General features: G+C 42.0%; 2 protein-coding genes across 2 annotated transcripts in view; one reads left to right on the top strand and one right to left on the bottom strand.

Annotated features, from left to right (window-relative positions):
• The window catches only part of LOC103243250 (leucine-rich repeat-containing protein 37A3-like), a 57,768-nt gene extending 41,595 nt beyond the window's left edge, over nt 1-16,173 (top strand). Inside the window, 2 exon segments of the mRNA XM_073005188.1 lie at nt 7,084-7,174; nt 16,122-16,173. Of these exon segments, the coding sequence (XP_072861289.1) occupies nt 7,084-7,152 (69 nt within the window). The 3' untranslated portion in view covers nt 7,153-7,174; nt 16,122-16,173.
• LOC103243848 (leucine-rich repeat-containing protein 37A3-like) lies at nt 7,380-18,249 on the bottom strand. Its single transcript, XM_073005189.1, has 3 exons — nt 18,132-18,249; nt 14,366-16,176; nt 7,380-7,592 (listed from the first exon to the last, which is right to left on the bottom strand). Exons 1-3 carry the CDS (start codon nt 18,232-18,234, stop codon nt 7,380-7,382), a joined length of 2,127 nt encoding a protein of 708 aa, XP_072861290.1. The 5' UTR covers nt 18,235-18,249.
• Between the last annotated feature and the right edge of the window lie 422 nt (nt 18,250-18,671).

Genomic DNA, 18,671 nt, shown 5'->3' with positions numbered 1-18,671 from the left:
AAATTGTGTTAAGGAAACGGATCATTTGGGTTAGTAGGGGAACCTTACCTGGTCTTGTGTGTTTGTTTTTATTTTTCGAGTGCTAATGGGCACGTGCAACAGTTGCTGGCAAGTGGCTGATTAAAAAGCAAAGCAGAAAGCCAAACAAGACCCAACCAAATTTGGTAATTCATCCGATTCAAAACTGTTTTTGATTGTTAAATCAAAAATAAAAGTATAAGACCGCAGGAACGCGTGTCATAACTCATTTGATCGCTTTGCCTTGCTTGGGAAATGCGGTTTCGTGTGACCTGTTGTAGAAGATGTGTAGTTGAACATCTAGACATAATTGCCGAAGATAAACTTTTGGACCAACTTCTGAGTCACACAGCGTCAGTATCAGATTTCTTACACAGCGACTTTTTCTTTTCACTCTATTTCTGAGGAAAAAGCCCTCCCGAAATCCATAATGAATCTCTCCATGGTAATCCCTCTTCTGTTTTCACACGGAAAAGTTTCTCTGGGCTGGTAATGAGATGCATTTTGTTAAACAACCCCCCGCCCCCACCAAAGGCTGCTTTGTATTAAATACTTAGTTGCAATTTACTAAATTGTGAAATTAACCAAAGCAACAACCGGCAAGACTTTTCCTTTATAATTTTGCAAATCTAGATTAATTAGAATCTGGTTTTAAAAGCATTTCAAAAATAAGGTTTATGAGGAAATACTTGTGAGCAAAAAGGACCCTTTTTTCCTTGAAGTGAGGTATGTCACCTCTTTCTCAGATCGTCCAGGGTAGTAGAAGTGGTTAAATTGAAAAGTTTCCATTTTTCTATAAATGCTTAAATACTTATTGGAGAAGTAGGGTAGTATTATATTAAGCCAAATGTAAACCCACGTAGGCTGTCCTAACATAAGCTGTAAAAAGGTAATTTCTGTTGCCCGATGGTCAGAATCGTTGCCAGACTTGTCCTGGGAGGCTGGCTGAAGAATGAAGGGAATGAATCAAGTATCAGGTGTTTATGTCTTATATGTAGAAAGGACTACATGTAAATTCTTGCCAACTTAATTTTAGTACACTTTTTTTTTTTTTTTTTTTTTTTTTTTTTTTTAGAGGAATCCTTGCTGTGTCGCCTAGACTGGAGTGCAGTGGCACAATCTTGGCTCACTGCAACCTCCACCTCCCGGGCTCAAGTGATTCTCCTGACTCACCCTCCCGAGCAGCTAGGATTACAGGCACCCACCAGCACGCCTGGCTAATTTTTGTATTTTTAGTAGAGATGGGGTTTTACTATGTTGGCCAGGCTGGTCTCGAACTCCTGACCTCAAGTGATCTGCCTGCCTCGGCCTCCCTCCCAGAGTGGCCCTTAGATGTGTCTTTGTGCTTTGCATGCAAGTGTGTGTTAGTAATGGACTTCTTTTGTAAAATAATTTTATTAATTATACAAGAAAATAATTTAGTGTATATTTATTTATTTATTTATTTTTGGACAGCGTCTCCTCTCAGGCTGGAGTTTGGTGGCGTGATTCCAACTCACCTCCTGGGTCAAATGATTCTCCTGCTTCAGCCTCCAGAGTAACTGGGATTACAGGTGCGTGCCACCATACGCAGCTAATTTTTGTATTTTTAGTAGAGACAGGGTTTCACCATGTTGGCCAGGTTGGTCTTGAACTTCTAAACTCAGGTGATCCACCCACCTTGGCCCCCCAAAATGCTGGGGTTACAGGCGTGAGCCACCACCTCAGGCCAAGTATATTCTTTTGATATTAAAAATTAAAGTATTATAAAATTGAAAACCCAAACCACAATGAGATGCCACTTCACATTCACTAGCATGGCTGTAATTATTTTAAAAAAATAAAAATAAAAAGTATTGGGGAGGATTTGGGGAAACTGGAACCATTATACATTGTTAGCGAGAATGTAAAACCATGTAGCACTATGGAAGATACTTTGGCAGTTACTCAAAAAGTTAAACTTAGAGCTACTATATGACCTAGTAATTCTATTCATACATATATAGTCAAAAGAATTGCAAACAAATGGTCATGCAGAAACACATGCACATATGTATACAGCAGCATTATTCTCAATGACCAAAAGGTGCAAACAACCTACATGTGCATTAACTGATGAATGGAGAAATGTGATTGATCCATATAACAGATGTATTCTTCAGCCTTGAAAGGAAGGAAATTCTGACACATTACAACATGGAGAACCCTTGAGGGCATTATGCTAAGCGAAATAAGCCAGTCACCAAAGGAGAAATACTGTGTGATTCCACTCACATGAGGTACTCAGAGTGGTCAGATTCATAGAGACAGAAAGTAGAAGGGTGGTTACCGTGGGCTGGGAGAAGGAGAGAATGGGGTTAGTGTTTAATAGGTCCAGAGTTTCAATTTGGGAAGATGAAAAAGTTCTGGAGATTTGTTGTACAACAATGTGAATGTTCTTAACACTATTGAAATTGTACACCTAAAAGTGGTTACAGACAACCAGGTGTGGTAGCGGACGCCTGCAATCCCAGCACTTTGGGAGGCTGAAATGGGAGGATCACTGGAGTCCGGGAGTTCAAGACCAGCCTGGGCAACATAGCGAAATCCTGTCTCAACAAACAATGCAAAAATTAGCTAGGTGTGGTAGTATGTGCCTGTGGTCCCAGTTACTTGTGAGACTGAGATGGGAGGATCACTTGAGCCCAGGGAGGTTGAGGCTGTAGTCAGCCATGATCACACCACTGCACTCCAGCTGGGATGAGTGAGACCGTGCCTCAAGAAAAGAGGGGGGCAGTGATTAGAGTGTAAATTTTATGTTATGCCTACTTTACCACAATTTTTAAAAATTGTTTGAAAGAAGCCACACACAAAAGTCTTATTTAGTGAAATTGTGTGTTGTATGATTTCATTTATATGAAATGTCCCAAATGGGCAAATTACAGGAAGTCAGTAAATACTTGCCAGGAAATGGGAGAGGAAATGGGGAGTAGGGCCAGTGATTCTCGGGTGATGAAAATGTTCTGGAATTAAATAGTGGTGATGGTTGTACAACCTTGTGAATACTATACTAAAACCCACTAAATTCTGCACTTATTTAAAAGGGTGAATTTATGGTATATAAATTAATTATATCAATAAAAATTAATAAAAAGGTATGGTATGAGGAATTGGGAAAACATTATATGTATATATATGCCTTAAGTCTTTAATCAGTTCCCTTTGTCCTTTCTGCAACAAAGTTATACCCAACCGATACTATTTTATCATAAGGTGTACAGTCCAGAACTATCTGTATATCTTTATCTCTCTCCTTATATGTATATCTCTGTATTTATATCTCTCCAGAAAAATCTGCAAAATGGCTTGGTGAATTTTCTTTTTGATTTTAACACTTAACATTTTTTTGGCCAGTCGTGGTGACTCACACCTGTAATCCCAGCACTTTGGGAGGCCAAGGTGGGTGGATCACTTTAACCCAGGAATTCAAGACCAGCCTGGGCAACATATCAAGACCCTTCTTTACAAAAAATACAAAAATTAGCCAGGCGCACGTGCCTGTAGTTCAGTTACTTGAGAAGCTGAGGCAGGAGGATCACTTGGGCCCAGGAGGCAGAGGTTGCAGTGAGCCGAGATGGTACCACTGCACTCCAACCTGGGTGACAGAGCCAAACTTTGTTTCAAAAAAAATCTAGCCTCCCAGTGGCTTATTCCTGTAATACTAACACTTTGGGAGGCCTTTAAGGCAGGAGAATGCCTTGAGCCGAGGAGTTTGAGGCTGCAGTGAGCTATGATTCTGCCATTGTACTCCAGCTTGGGAGACAGAAAGAGACCTTGTCACAAAAATAAATTAATTAATTTAATTAAGTAAATTTCTTTTCTTTCCTTTCTTCCTTTTTTTTTTTTTTGACAGGGTCTCACTCTTTCACCCTGTCACCCAGGTTGGGGTGCAACAGCTCAATCTCAGCTCACTGCAACCTCCACCTCCCAAGTTCTAGCGATACTCCCAACTCAGCCTACCAAGTAGCTAGGACTACAGGTGCACAACACCATGCCTGGCTAATGTTTTTTGTTTGTGTATTTTTTGTAGAGATGGGAGTTTTGTCATGTTGCCCATATATTTGTAGAGATGGGGGTTTTGTCATGTTGCCCAAACTCCTGGGCTCCAGCGACCCACCCACCTCAGCCTTCCAAAGTACTGGGATTACAGGTGTGAGCCATTGTGCCCGGCCAATTTTTTCCTTTTACTGTGTGCGTCTGTGGTTCCACAACTTCCTTTTTTCCCCTGTTCTCTATGGACCTTCTGCTTCATTTGGACTCTGCTTAGATTGGCCTAGTTTTCCCTTTAATCAAATCTTCAGGAAGCAATTTATTACATTAAAAATGATCTAACAAGCTTTATTTTTATCATTGTTAAAAATCCTGTTTTGAGTAACACAACCAGAAAGTAAAGAATGTTATCATTGATTTAATCGGTAAAAAACAATACTTAACAATAAAATTTTTCAAACATGACTCCAGGCCATCCAGACGACTTAGCTTGGGCTCAAGTTATCTTCCTTTGATGCCCTTCTCTTCTTCCAATGAATCTGTTTTGGAAGAAAACACAATTAAGATTATGCATCACAACAACCACTATCTCCAAATCTGTATTCATTCCTTTTATTCATTATAAGTCTCATCTACCCGATGAGATAACTTTTTTGAAGACAGGAATTGTACACTGTTTAACAGAGCTTTGATTCTTCCACAGTTCAGTCATGGTTGCTATCTTGCGGGGGACTAGTTCTAGGATACTGCCCCCACACCATACCAGAATCTGTGGATGCTCAATCCCTTACATATAATGGTGCAGTATTTGCATATAACCAACACACATCCCCCATATACTTTATTTACTTACTTAGAGACAGGATCACCCTCTGTCGCTCAGGCTGGAGTGCAGTGTCACATTCATAGCTCACCGCAGCCTCAACCTCCTGGGCTCCAGTGATCTGCCCACCTCAGCCTCTTGAGTAGCTGGGACTACAGGTGCATACCACCACACCTGGATAATTTTTTTTTTTTTTTTTTTTTTTTTTTTTTTAGTAAAGACAAGGTCTCACTATGCACCAAGGTTGACCTCCCAAAGTGTTGGGATTACTAAAGACAAGGTCTCACTATGCGCCAAGGTTGACCTCCCAAAGTGTTGGGATTACAAGTGTGAACAACTGTGCCTGGTCCCAGCTACTTTAAGTCATCACTAATAAAATGTATCAATATTGTACAATGGTGACAGTTGTTATACTTTTTATTTGTATTTTTGTTTCTTTTTTCAAGTATTCAGCCTCATCCAGTTGAATCTGAAGATGTGGACCTGCTGATGAAGAGGGCTAACTGTATCTAACTTAGGATCTTGCATGCAGCTAGCACTTAATGCATTTTATTGACTGTTTTAGCTAACATTCCACAGACGATTCCTAACAAAAAACTCTTAAAAGTAGGACAAAAAGGAAATCTAAGTCCTTCCTCTAAAGTGGCCGGAAAACCAGCCTAGGCAACATAGCGAGACCTTGTCTCTACAAAAAAATTTTTTTTAATTAGCTGCCTGCCTGTAGTCCCAGCCACTCAGGAAGCTGAGGCAAGAGGATCCCTTCAGCCCAGGAGTTTGAGGTTACACTGAGCTAGATTACACCATTGCTGTCCAGCCTGGGTGACAACAAGGCCCTGAAAAAGAAGAAAAAAAAGGAAAGGAAAAAGGAAAGGAAGGAAAGGATGTAAGTATTGAAAAGGAAGAGACAAAACTATCATTATTTGCATATGAAATGATAAATGTTAGACAGTCAAAGAAGCCTAAGAGAATCAACTAAGATTTTAGTGGAAGCAATATGAAGATTCAGTACGGTGGCTAGAAACAAAATCAAGAGAGCAGCACACAAATCTCAAATACTTTTCATATGTACCACCATTAACTAATTAGAAAATGGAAGAAAGATCCCATTTACAATGGCAATGCAAATGTATGAAGTATTTAGGAACAAAAATACAAAGATCTTTTATCTGACAAAAGATGTGTAAGATCTATATGATGGAAATCCTAAAATTCTTCTGAAAGACATTAACAAGAAATGAACACATGACATGAAATACCACGTTCCTAGAATGTTGTACAGATGTCAGTTCTCAAATTAATCTACAAATTTAATGTAATCCTATTAAAATTCCAAGATAGTTTTTGGTGGTGGCTGCTTTTGAGACAGGGTCTCGCTCTGTTGCCCAGGCTAGAGTGCAGTGGTATGACCACAGATCACTGCATTCTAGACCTCCCTGGCTCAAGCAATCCTCCCACTTCAGCCTCTAAAGTCTCTCATATGGTGTCCAAGAAATGGGGACAAATCTCACAAAGGGACTAGGCTCAGGAGGGCTGGATATTCAGGGAAGGTTTCAAGCAGAAAGATGAACTTGAGTTGACTTTGGAGGGATTCATGGGACTCCCACAGGCAGAGTGAAATAAGGGCATTTTAGATGGACAGACGCACAGACCAGAACAGAAATGCAGATGGTGTGACTGGGGTATGGTGAGGGGCTGCTCTGGCTGGAATGGAGGGGCTGCCACAATAATGGAAATGGTAAATGAGGCAAGTAAGGTTGGACCGGTAGCATAGCGTCAAGGGTGCCAGCTTATTAAATCACTTCCAATATGCTAGCAGTGGCCTCTTGGGAAAAGTAATACATTATGTAATTGAACAAAAGGCAAACAGAGGCAAGCTCCAGGAATGGGCACTGTGAACAAGACTCGCCCCAGAGTAGCCAGATGTAGGCTTTAGATATGTTGATGCAGGTTGAACATCTCTAATCCAAGGGGGATTGTCTCATATGGTGTCCAAGAAATGGTGACACATCTCACAGAGGGCCTAGACTCAGGAGGGCTGGAGTATGAGATGTTCTCCCTCCCCTGTGAACTTAAAAAATGTGGCCAACAATTTTTTTAAAAGATGGCTACCCTGTAGTGCTTTAACTGGAGCTATTTAGACAATACCTTACACACTGGAGAAGGACGATACTGTGTGAACCTAATAAGTCTACAAGACAATACTTCTCTCTTTTGGCTGTCTCCTTCCTTTCCAGGGTGATGACAACTCCGTGAGGATGGAGATTATACGTCTCTCATCATTTCAGCAACAAGGAAATAAATGAGTGGCAGAGTAAGGGTGACTTGGTGAGTACATCCAATTGTTGACATCGTTTTGGGTGGGACAAATTTTGCTATTATATCAACTTAACTTCTTAAAATAATCTAGTGGGATTAACTTGGTTACAATTCATAGAAATCTCCTGGAAGTGAGGATCCTTTAAAATCCTGGAATATACACTGTGGTAAAAGAACAAAGCGTACGTCAGCCTTAACCGACTGAAGAAGAATGTCAAGTAGCAGCAGGTGGGAAAGTGGCTTTGGTTTTGAGTTTGTGGGCTCTGAATCCACACAAAGACAGCACTGCATTCTGAAAACCTGAATTAATTATTGTCCTTACCTCAATGAGGCAGATAATTATAATCAAAGTCGTTAGAATTTTAGTCACAAGTAATGCCAAAATGAGTTTGTTGTTATAGCCATATCCTGGAACTTCTTTTGTGAGCTAAAAAAAAAAAAAAAAGGGGGGCGGAGCAAGATGGCCGAATAGGAACAGCTCCAGTCTCCAACTCCCAGCGCGAGCGACACAGAAGACCGGCGATTTCTGCATTTTCAACTGAGGTACTGGGTTCATCTCACTGGGAGTGCCAGACGATCGGTGCTGGTCAGCTGCTGCAGCCCGATCAGCGAGAGCTGAAGCAGGGCGAGGCATTGCCTCACCTGGAAAGCGCAAGGGGGAAGGGAATCCCTTTTCCTAGCCAGGGGAACTGAGACACACAACACCTGGAAAATCGGGTAACTCCCACCCCAATACTGCGCTTTAAGCAGACAGGCACACCAGGAGATCATATCCCACACCTGGCCGGGAGTGTCCCACACCCACGGAGCCTCCCTCATTGCTAGCACAGCAGTCTGTGATCTACCGGCAAGGCAGCAGCGAGGCTGGGGGAGGGGCGCCCGCCATTGCTGAGGCTTAAGTAGGTAAACAAAGCTGCTGGGAAGCTCGAACTGGGTGGAGCTCACAGCAGCTCAAGGAAACCTGCCTGTCTCTGTAGACTCCACCTCTGGGGACAGGGCACAGTAAATAATAACAAACGCAGCAGCTCTGCAGACGCAAACGACTCTGTCTGACAGCTTTGAAGAGAGCAGTGGATCTCCCAACACGGAGGTTGAGATCTGAGAAGGGACAGACTCCCTGCTCAAGTGGGTCCCTGACCCCTGAGTAGCCTAACTGGGAGACATCCCCCACTAGGGGCAGTCTGACACACCACACCTCACAGGGTGGAGTACACCCCTGAGAGGAAGATTCCAAAGCAAGAATCAGACAGGTACACTCGCTGTTCAGAAATATTCTATCTTCTGCAGCCTCTGCTGCTGATACCCAGGCAAACAGGGTCTGGAGTGGACCTCAAGCAGTCTCCTACAGCTACAACCTACAGCTGAGGATCCTGACTGTTAGAAGGAAAGCTATCAAACAGGAAGGACACCTACACCAAAACCCCATCAGTACATCACCATCATCAAAGACCAGAGGCAGATAAAACCACAAAGATGGGGAAAAAGCAGGGCAGAAAAGCTGGAAATTCAAAAAATAAGAGCGCATCTCCCCCGGCAAAGGAGCGCAGCTCATCGCCAGCAACGGATCAAAGCTGGACGGAGAATGACTTCGACGAGATGAGAGAAGAAGGCTTCAGTCCATCAAATTTCTCAGAGCTAAAGGAGGAATTACGTACCCAGCGCAAAGAAACTAAAAATCTTGAAAAAAAAGTGGAAGAATTGATGGCTAGAGTAATTAATGCAGAGAAGCTCACAAACGAAATGAAAGAGACGAAAACCATGGCACGAGAAATACGTGACAAATGCACAAGCTTCAGTAACCGTCTCGATCAACTGGAAGAAAGAATGTCAGCAATGGAGGATCAAATGAATGAAATGAAGCGAGAAGAGAAACCAAAAGAAAAAAGAAGAAAAAGAAATGAACAAAGCCTGCAAGAAGTATGGGATTATGTAAAAAGACCAAATCTACGTCTGATTGGGGTGCCTGAAAGTGACGGGGAAAATGGAACCAAGTTGGAAAACACTCTTCAGGATATCATCCAGGAGAACTTCCCCAACCTAGTAGGGCAGGCCAACATTCAAATCCAGGAAATACAGAGAACGCCACAAAGATACTCCTCGAGAAGAGCAACTCCAAGACACATAATTGCCAGATTCACCAAAGTTGAAATGAAGGAAAAAATCTTAAGGGCAGCCAGAGAGAAAGGTCGGGTTACTCACAAAGGGAAGCCCATCAGACTAACAGCAGATCTCTCGGCAGAAACTCTTCAAGCCAGAAGAGAGTGGGGGCCAATATTCAACATTCTTAAAGAAAAGAATTTTAAACCCAGAATTTCCTATCCAGCCAAACTAAGTTTCATAAGTGAAGGAGAAATAAAATCCTTTACAGATAAGCAAATGCTTAGAGATTTTGTCACCACTAGGCCTGCCTTACAAGAGACCCTGAAGGAAGCACTAAACATGGAAAGGAACAACCGGTACCAGCCATTGCAAAAACATGCCAAAATGTAAAGACCATCAAGGCTAGGAAGAAACTGCATCAACTAACGAGCAAAATAACCAGTTAATATCATAATGGCAGGATCAAGTTCACACATAACAATCTTAACCTTAAATGTAAATGGACTAAATGCTCCAATTAAAAGACACAGACTGGCAAACTGGATAAAGAGTCAAGATCCATCAGTCTGCTGTATTCAGGAGACCCATCTCACACGCAGAGACATACATAGGCTCAAAATAAAGGGATGGAGGAAGATTTACCAAGCAAATGGAGAACACAAAAAAGCGGGGGTTGCAATACTAGTCTCTGATAAAACAGACTTTAAACCATCAAAGATCAAAAGAGACAAAGAAGGCCATTACATAATGGTAAAGGGATCAATTCAACAGGAAGAGCTAACTATCCTAAATATATATGCACCCAATACAGGAGCACCCAGATTCATAAAGCAAGTCCTTAGAGACTTACAAAGAGACTTAGACTCCCATACAATAATAATGGGAGACTTCAACACTCCACTGTCAACATTAGACAGATCAACGAGACAGAAAGTTAACAAGGATATCCAGGAATTGAACTCATCTCTGCAGCAAGCAGACCTAATAGACATCTATAGAACTCTCCACCCCAAATCAACAGAATATACATTCTTCTCAGCACCACATCGTACTTACTCCAAAATTGACCACGTAATCGGAAGTAAAGCACTCCTCAGCAAATGTACAAGAACAGAAATTATAACAAACTGTCTCTCAGACCACAGTGCAATCAAATTAGAACTCAGGACTAAGAAACTCAATCAAAACCGCTCAACTACATGGAAACTGAACAACCTGCTCCTGAATGACTACTGGGTACATAACGAAATGAAGGCAGAAATAAAGATGTTCTTTGAAACCAATGAGAACAAAGATACAACATACCAGAATCTCTGGGACACATTTAAAGCAGTGTGTAGAGGGAAATTTATAGCACTAAATGCCCACAAGAGAAAGCAGGAAAGATCTAAAATTGACACTCTAACATCGCAATTAAAAGAACTAGAGAAGCAAGAGCAAACACATTCGAAAGCTAGCAGAAGGCAAGAAATAACTAAGATCAGAGCAGAACTGAAGGAGATAGAGACACAAAAAACCCTCCAAAAAATCAATGAATCCAGGAGTTGGTTTTTTGAAAAGATCAACAAAATTGACAGACCACTAGCAAGACTAATAAAGAAGAAAAGAGAGAAGAATCAAATCGACGCAATTAAAAATGATAAAGGGGATATCACCACCGACCCCACAGAAATACAAACTACCATCAGAGAATATTATAAACACCTCTACGCAAATAAACTGGAAAATCTAGAAGAAATGGATAATTTCCTGGACACTTACACTCTTCCAAGACTAAACCAGGAAGAAGTTGAATCCCTGAATAGACCAATAGTAGGCTCTGAAATTGAGGCAATAATTAATAGCCTACCAACCAAAAAAAGTCCAGGACCAGATGGATTCACAGCTGAATTCTACCAGAGGTACAAGGAGGAGCTGGTACCATTCCTTCTGAAACTATTCCAATCAATAGAAAAAGAGGGAATCCTCCCTAACTCATTTTATGAGGCCAACATCATCCTGATACCAAAGCCTGGCAGAGACACAACAAAAAAAGAGAATTTTAGACCAATATCCCTGATGAACATCGATGCAAAAATCCTCAATAAAATACTGGCAAACCGGATTCAGCAGCACATCAAAAAGCTTATCCACCATGATCAAGTGGGCTTCATCCCTGGGATGCAAGGCTGGTTCAACATTCGCAAATCAATAAACATAATCCAGCATATAAACAGAACCAAAGACAAGAACCACATCATTATCTCAATAGATGCAGAAAAGGCTTTTGACAAAATTCAACAGCCCTTCATGCTAAAAACGCTCAATAAATTCGGTATTGATGGAACGTACCTCAAAATCATAAGAGCTATTTATGACAAACCCACAGCCAATATCATACTGAATGGGCAAAAACTGGAAAAATTCCCTTTGAAAACTGGCACAAGACAGGGATGCCCTCTCTCACCACTCCTATTCAACATAGTGTTGGAAGTTCTGGCTAGGGCAATCAGGCAAGAGAAAGAAATCAAGGGGATTCAGTTAGGAAAAGAAGAAGTCAAATTGTCCCTGTTTGCAGACGACATGATTGTATATTTAGAAAACCCCATTGTCTCAGCCCAAAATCTCCTTAAGCTGATCAGCAACTTCAGCAAAGTCTCAGGATACAAAATTAATGTGCAAAAATCACAAGCATTCTTATACACCAGTGACAGTCAAACAGAGAGCCAAATCAGGAATGAACTTCCATTCACAATTGCTTCAAAGAGAATAAAATACCTAGGAATCCAACTTACAAGGGATGTAAAGGACCTCTTCAAGGAGAACTACAAACCACTGCTCAGTGAAATCAAAGAGGACACAAACAAATGGAAGAACATACCATGCTCATGGATAGGAAGAATCAATATCGTGAAAATGGCCATACTGCCCAAGGTAATTTATAGATTCAATGCCATCCCCATCAAGCTACCAATGAGCTTCTTCACAGAATTGGAAAAAACTGCTTTAAAGTTCATATGGAACCAAAAAAGAGCCCGCATCTCCAAGACAATCCTAAGTCAAAAGAACAAAGCTGGAGGCATCACGCTACCTGACTTCAAACTATACTACAAGGCTACAGTAACCAAAACAGCATGGTACTGGTACCAAAACAGAGATATAGACCAATGGAACAGAACAGAGTCCTCAGAAATAATACCACACATCTACAGCCATCTGATCTTTGACAAACCTGAGAGAAACAAGAAATGGGGAAAGGATTCCCTATTTAATAAATGGTGCTGGGAAAACTGGCTAGCCATAAGTAGAAAGCTGAAACTGGATCCTTTCCTTACTCCTTATACGAAAATTAATTCAAGATGGATTAGAGACTTAAATGTTAGACCTAATACCATAAAAATCCTAGAGGAAAACCTAGGTAGTACCATTCAGGACATAGGCATGGGCAAAGACTTCATGTCTAAAACACCAAAAGCAACGGCAACAAAAGCCAAAATTGACAAATGGGATCTCATCAAACTAAAGAGCTTCTGCACAGCAAAAGAAACTACCATCAGAGTGAGCAGGCAACCTACAGAATGGGAGAAAATTTTTGCAATCTACTCATCTGACAAAGGGCTAATATCCAGAACCTACAAAGAACTCAAACAAATTTACAAGAAAAAAACAAACAACCCCATCCAAAAGTGGGCAAAGGATATGAACAGACATTTCTCAAAAGAAGACATTCATACAGCCAACAGACACATGAAAAAATGCTCATCATCACTGGCCATCAGAGAAATGCAAATCAAAACCACAATGAGATACCATCTCACACCAGTTAGAATGGCGATCATTCAAAAGTCAGGAAACAACAGGTGCTGGAGAGGATGTGGAGAAATAGGAACACTTTTACACTGTTGGTGGGATTGTAAACTAGTTCAACCATTATGGAAAACAGTATGGCGATTCCTCAAGGATGTAGAACTAGATGTACCATATGACCCAGCCATCCCATTACTGGGTATATACCCAAAGGATTATAAATTATGCTGCTATAAGGACACATGCACACGTATGTTTATTGCAGCACTATTCACAATAGCAAAGACTTGGAATCAACCCAAATGTCCATCAGTGACAGACTGGATTAAGAAAATGTGGCACATATACACCATGGAATACTATGCAGCCATAAAAAAGGATGAGTTTGTGTCCTTTGTAGGGACATGGATGCAGCTGGAAACCATCATTCTTAGCAAACTATCACAAGAACAGAAAACCAAACACCGCATGTTCTCACTCGTAGGTGGGAACTGAACAATGAGATCACTTGGACTCGGGAAGGGGAACATCACACACCGGGGCCTATCATGGGGAGGGGGGAGGGGGGAGGGATTGCATTGGGAGTTATACCTGATGTAAATGACGAGTTGATGGGTGCAGCACACCAACATGGCACAAGTATACATATGTAGCAAACCTGCACGTTGTGCACATGTACCCTACAACTTGAAGTTTAATAATAATAAATAAATTAAAAAAAAAAAAAAAAAAAAAAAAAAAAGAATAATTAAAAAAACAACAACAACAAAGAGAATGAAAGCTAACTTTTCAAAACCCCAGTGTTCCAGGTGAGTAGCTTACTGGTTCTTTTTTATTTTTGTTGAGATGGGATCTCACTGTCACCTAGGCTGGAGTACAGTGGTGCAAACACAGTTCACTACAGACTCGACCTCCCTGGGTTCAGGTGATCCTCCAACCTTAGCCTCTCGAGTAGCTGGGACTGCAGGCATGTGTCACCACACCCAGCTAATTTCTGTATTTTTTGTAGCGACAGGGTTTCACTGTGTTGGCCAAGCTGTTCTCAAACTCCTGACCTCAAGTGATCCACCCACCTTGGCCTCCCAAAGTGCTGGGATTACAGGCGTGAGCTACCACCCCTGGTCTACAGTTCACCTTGTGCACTAATCTATTTCACCCTCTACATGAGCAAAGTGGGAGATCACCGTCATGGCCGAAGTTACATAACCAGGATGAGCTATGGCCTGGGAGTCCCAGGTTCTGCTGTGTGGGCACTTTCCTGGCATACACTAAATGCTGGGAAATCTGGGTCTTATGTTTCTGTGTGGTCCTCACCTCACTCAACCTCTGCTCTTTCTGTTCACTCTGGGCTTCCGTGCTCTCATTAATATAGTTCTCAGTTTTCCACTGTTCCGTATCCCATTCTGCCTTGGACGCCTTTACATCCTGCTGCTCACTGAGAAGCTTCATCAGGAGGCCTGTCCTGGAGATGAGCTTGGCACAGGTCACTTGCACATGGGTGTCAGAGCAGTCCATCTTTAAGGTCCGGATAACATGAGAAATGAGCTTTCTCACATTGTTGTTGGGGATGAGGGACCGTAGCTGCTCGGTTAGCTGATTTTCAAACTGATCACCTGCAGACGAGAGCAACGGGTAATTGAAGCTTTTGGGCTCGGAGGACAGGTCAGTGCCCACGTTGTTGTATTCCCATTGTGTCTGATTAGTTCGTTTAACAGCTGGCCCTAAGTTGAACGCAGTCCCAGCGGAATCTGCCTCAGGAGGAGGATTGTAGGTTGTGTTTTCAGAGATGGTGCCTTCTGGCATAGTAGTGTTTTCCATAAAAATGATTGCTTCAAAGGCATTTCTTGCAGTTGTGTTCTTTACATTAGTGTCCTCTATAACACGTTCTGAAGTATCAAATAGTTTAGGAAAAGGATTTTCCTGAGCACTCCAGTCTCCTAAAGATGAAAAAGTCCCTTGTGAAAGGGAATTTATGAGGCTCTTCGCTGCAGAGAACGGCAGCCTGTTTGCAAGCATCAGTCTATCGAGATAACTTTCCTTTCTCAACTCTCTAATCTTTTTGACCTTGGGTGTTGTGTGGGCCACGCGGGAGCGAGTTTTATGAAAGCGGTAGTTTTTTCTGGAATGTACGATTGGTTTAGCAGCCTTCATATTTGTAACTCTAGCCTTTGCATTTTCTAAAATGAAAACAGTGTGGGTTAAGTCTTTTGATCTGTCTCTGACCTCAGGTAGGGCTTTTGCAGGGGTGGAGGCAGAAACTCCCTCGCCCATGGAGAAGGGTTTCAGCACAGAGGAGACTGCTGCGTTAAGCTCTTGGGTGAACGAAGGCTTGGTGTAGACGGTGTTTTCCACTAACTTCTTGGGCCCCTGCTCTGTGTGAGGCTGTTCCAACTCCCTTGAGACCGGGCTCCCGAGCCTTTTTTCTTGGGCAGCGCTCTCCACAAATGCCTGCGCACCCTCTTCCCTCCTGGTGCTCTGCTTTCCCACCTCTTTGAAGTGCCTTTTCTGGATGCTCCTTGGGCCCGTGAGGACTCTGTTCACTCTCTGCAGGTTGTTGCCTACACTTTGAATCTTTGCCAGGCTGTTTTCCTGTGGTTGGACAGTTTCTAATTTCTTTTCAAATATTTGGCGTTTAAATTTGTTACCTAGAAGGCTGGTCTGCATAAGCATGGCAGTTTTTTCTTCCCTTTTAACTTCATCAATTTTTTCCTGTATTTCTGCATCTAACACATTTTCTAGCAAATACAGCTTTCTCAATTTACTTTCATAAGTTGAGTTGTTGGATGCAGGTTGAAGAGAGGGGCCCTTTGTATTGTTTTTCAAAATACCCAGGGCCCTATCTCCATCTTGCGCATTAGAAAAGAGCCGTTTTATGAACGGTAATAACATTGATTCCGCATCTAGATTTCCTGCGGAGAAATACGGCAAGATGTAACTCAGTGCACTGATAACCTCACTCTCGTCATTGGTGTCTAGCTGCTGACTCCCAAAGCCTGACAAGTTGATGCCACTGCTGTCTGAGGGCACTTCCGGCTCAATAGTCAGCTCAGTGCTCGTGTGCTTCTTCCAGGCCTGTAACACCTTCATGAACGCTCCTTCTGGATTCCCTACGGATGCTTCTTCAGCTGTGAAAAAAGAAGAGACTCCTTTGATCATGAAAGATGATGGGACAGCATGCATCAGCTCACAGCTGTACGCCCCAGTCACACAGAGTAGGAGTCAGCAAACATTCGAGTGCCATTCAGAGAGGAGAAACACACACCCAATCCTAAACCTATGAAATGGCAACAACAAAAGGAGAAAAGACATCTTTTGAAAACATGGCCACCTACTTGGAACATTGCATAGTGTGACACAGAGTAAGTCTGCTTAGGATTATTCCATTGATCCCCAGGGGCCAGTTGCCCAGCGTTCAGTCAAAGCCCAAGGTGGAAGACAAGTGCTTCCCTGATGAGCTGGCCTCTCTGCAGACTGCTCCGTACCCTGTGCTGTCCTGCCTCATATGCAGAGAGAGCACAAGGCTCCCTCTCTCCTTGTCCTCAGTGTACCCGTGTTCTTGCTACCATCACAGCTGAATGCAATGGAAGGCGGTCCTCTGAGAGGAGCAGGATGGAGATACTAATGTGGAGAGCCCCTCCCATTGCTGATAGATCCTCATCTGGCACACGCTCCACCCACCCACCCCATTCACTGTTCCCACATACCATAGCCCCATCACAGAAGACACGACATGGAAAAAACACCGTGTCCACCTTAATTCTTTTCTTAAATTTGGACAGGGATCCAGGGTGTAGGTTAAGAGGTTTTTAATTTGCCAGATTGTATGCTATGCTTATGTTGTTGAATATACAATGAATCTGTGGTATGACAGCAGTTTCTGGATAAACATTACTTGAGGTCCCAAAATGCAGAAGGGAAAAAGCAACTTTTGTCAGATGCCTACTTTGCTTTCATTTCATCTCTAATATTCTGGATTGGGAACCATCCAAAGCTTCTGAATGCATGAAGGTCAAGTGTGCCAGTGTGCAGCTGGCTTTCTTTTCCAGAATTAAAAGTATTTTGGGTGGTGCTGAGGGTCAGAGGAAGAAGTAAAGATTGTGAGAAAGGAGAAACACGGGCTTGGGGAGAACCCAGAATTGAGGACAGAAGACCTGGCACAAGGTACAGCACTTAGCACCTCTGATCTTGTTTTTCCTCATCTGTAAAAGGAGATTACCAATGCTTTTCTGCCCACTTCTTGGGGAGAAGGGAAGAATATAATTGGTAAAAAAAAAAAAAAAAAAAAAAAAAGTTTTGAAAAATAAGCAACACTGTCTTTATATAAGTAGCTAAGCATTATTAATTATCCACCCCATATCACTCATAGATACCTGTATTCAAGCTATCTGGACATGAAAACAGTCACATTTTAGAAGTCATGAAGTTGGTGCTAATAAACCTAATCTATAGAAAAACTCCTGAAGGCACTTGAGCATTTGTTCTGTGAATAGAAAGGTTTGAGATTCAGAGCAAGTTCAGAGTTGGATGGTCTAAGCTTGGAAAAGCCCTCCATTCCATTAGAAGAGCCAGGTAGCAATTTATGGTTATGGAACCAGAAACTCTCAGGCTTCAAATAAAACAGCATCACTTGTACTCTTATAAACCTGTAAAAACAAAAAAATCAAAACCAGATCTACATCTGTCCTGTAAGGCAGAGAGTACTTGAGACCTCATGCGTATAAAACCAGCTTACACAGTACATTGCACTATATGAATAAATTGTCACTGGGGGCAAAGCACCAAGCAGAGAGCACAGTACACAGTGTGTGGATGTTAATGTTATTCCCTAGTCTTCCCATTGCTTTGTTTTGGTCGTTTGTGCATATGGAACAGTTCTATTATTAAATTTTGTAATAATAACTGAGAACCTGACTCTCAGCAAGGGAATAGTTCAGAAATTGAGGGAGTTTAACTCTGAATGAGTAAATAAAAATAAAGCAATTATATCATCACTTTACAAATTTATCAATTAAAAATAAAAAATTTAAAAACAAATACTTAAAATAATGTAACAATTGATCACCAGGCAATTTGGACTCATGACAACGTATGGTGTTTGTCAGACATGCACTGTTGCAATGCAGCTTGACTGTCTTGCCAACAGCCTCAATGATGTTTTTAAATTGGCAGAGGCAGCAGGCCATATGGCTAGGTAAGATCCTATAGATGAAAACACAAAACAATACATTAGTGGTAAAGCGGTTGAGAAGGTAAAGGAGGCAGGCCAACGCTACCACAGGGCTGGGCGAAAAGGTGTTACTGAGGCCTGTGGACTGGACAGTTGGGTAGGAACTAGAAGGCCAATAGGAAGGAGGGCAAAGGTGCCCAACCGAACAGTAAGTATGGCAGTGAGTACGGTATGCCTAGAAAAAGGTGGTTGGGATTAGAATTGGGTGACACTGATCAGTAGTTTAATTCAGAAGTATTTCTTCCCAACTCAAAAGTCTCACTTTGGGCTGAAACTACACAGGAAGAAGGTAGACTTCTAAGAAGAGTCACAGGGTTTCACCATGTTGCTCAGGCTGGTGTAGAACTCCTGGACTCAAGCAATCCTCCCACCTTGGCCTTCTGAAGTGCTGGG

Source organism: Chlorocebus sabaeus, chromosome 16 (assembly GCF_047675955.1).
Source record: "Chlorocebus sabaeus isolate Y175 chromosome 16, mChlSab1.0.hap1, whole genome shotgun sequence".
In the NCBI taxonomy this organism is placed as follows: Eukaryota; Metazoa; Chordata; class Mammalia; order Primates; family Cercopithecidae; genus Chlorocebus; species Chlorocebus sabaeus.
The sequence above is the reverse complement of the archived record's forward strand: the minus strand, read 5'-3'. Positions and strand labels throughout refer to the sequence as shown.

Bases quoted from the DNA above. Each gene is read 5' to 3' on its own strand.
- LOC103243848 (XM_073005189.1), bottom strand. From the start codon at position 18,234: ATGGCCTGCTGCCTCTGCCAATTTAAAAACATCATTGAGGCTGTTGGC. The intron at 16,177-18,131 runs ATGAGTCCAAAT...CTTTTTTCACAG, and splicing joins GACAAACACCATACGTTGTC to CTGAAGAAGCATCCGTAGGG. The intron at 7,593-14,365 runs GTGAGGACCACA...TTTTTTTTTTAG, and splicing joins AAGAGCAGAGGTTGAGTGAG to CTCACAAAAGAAGTTCCAGG.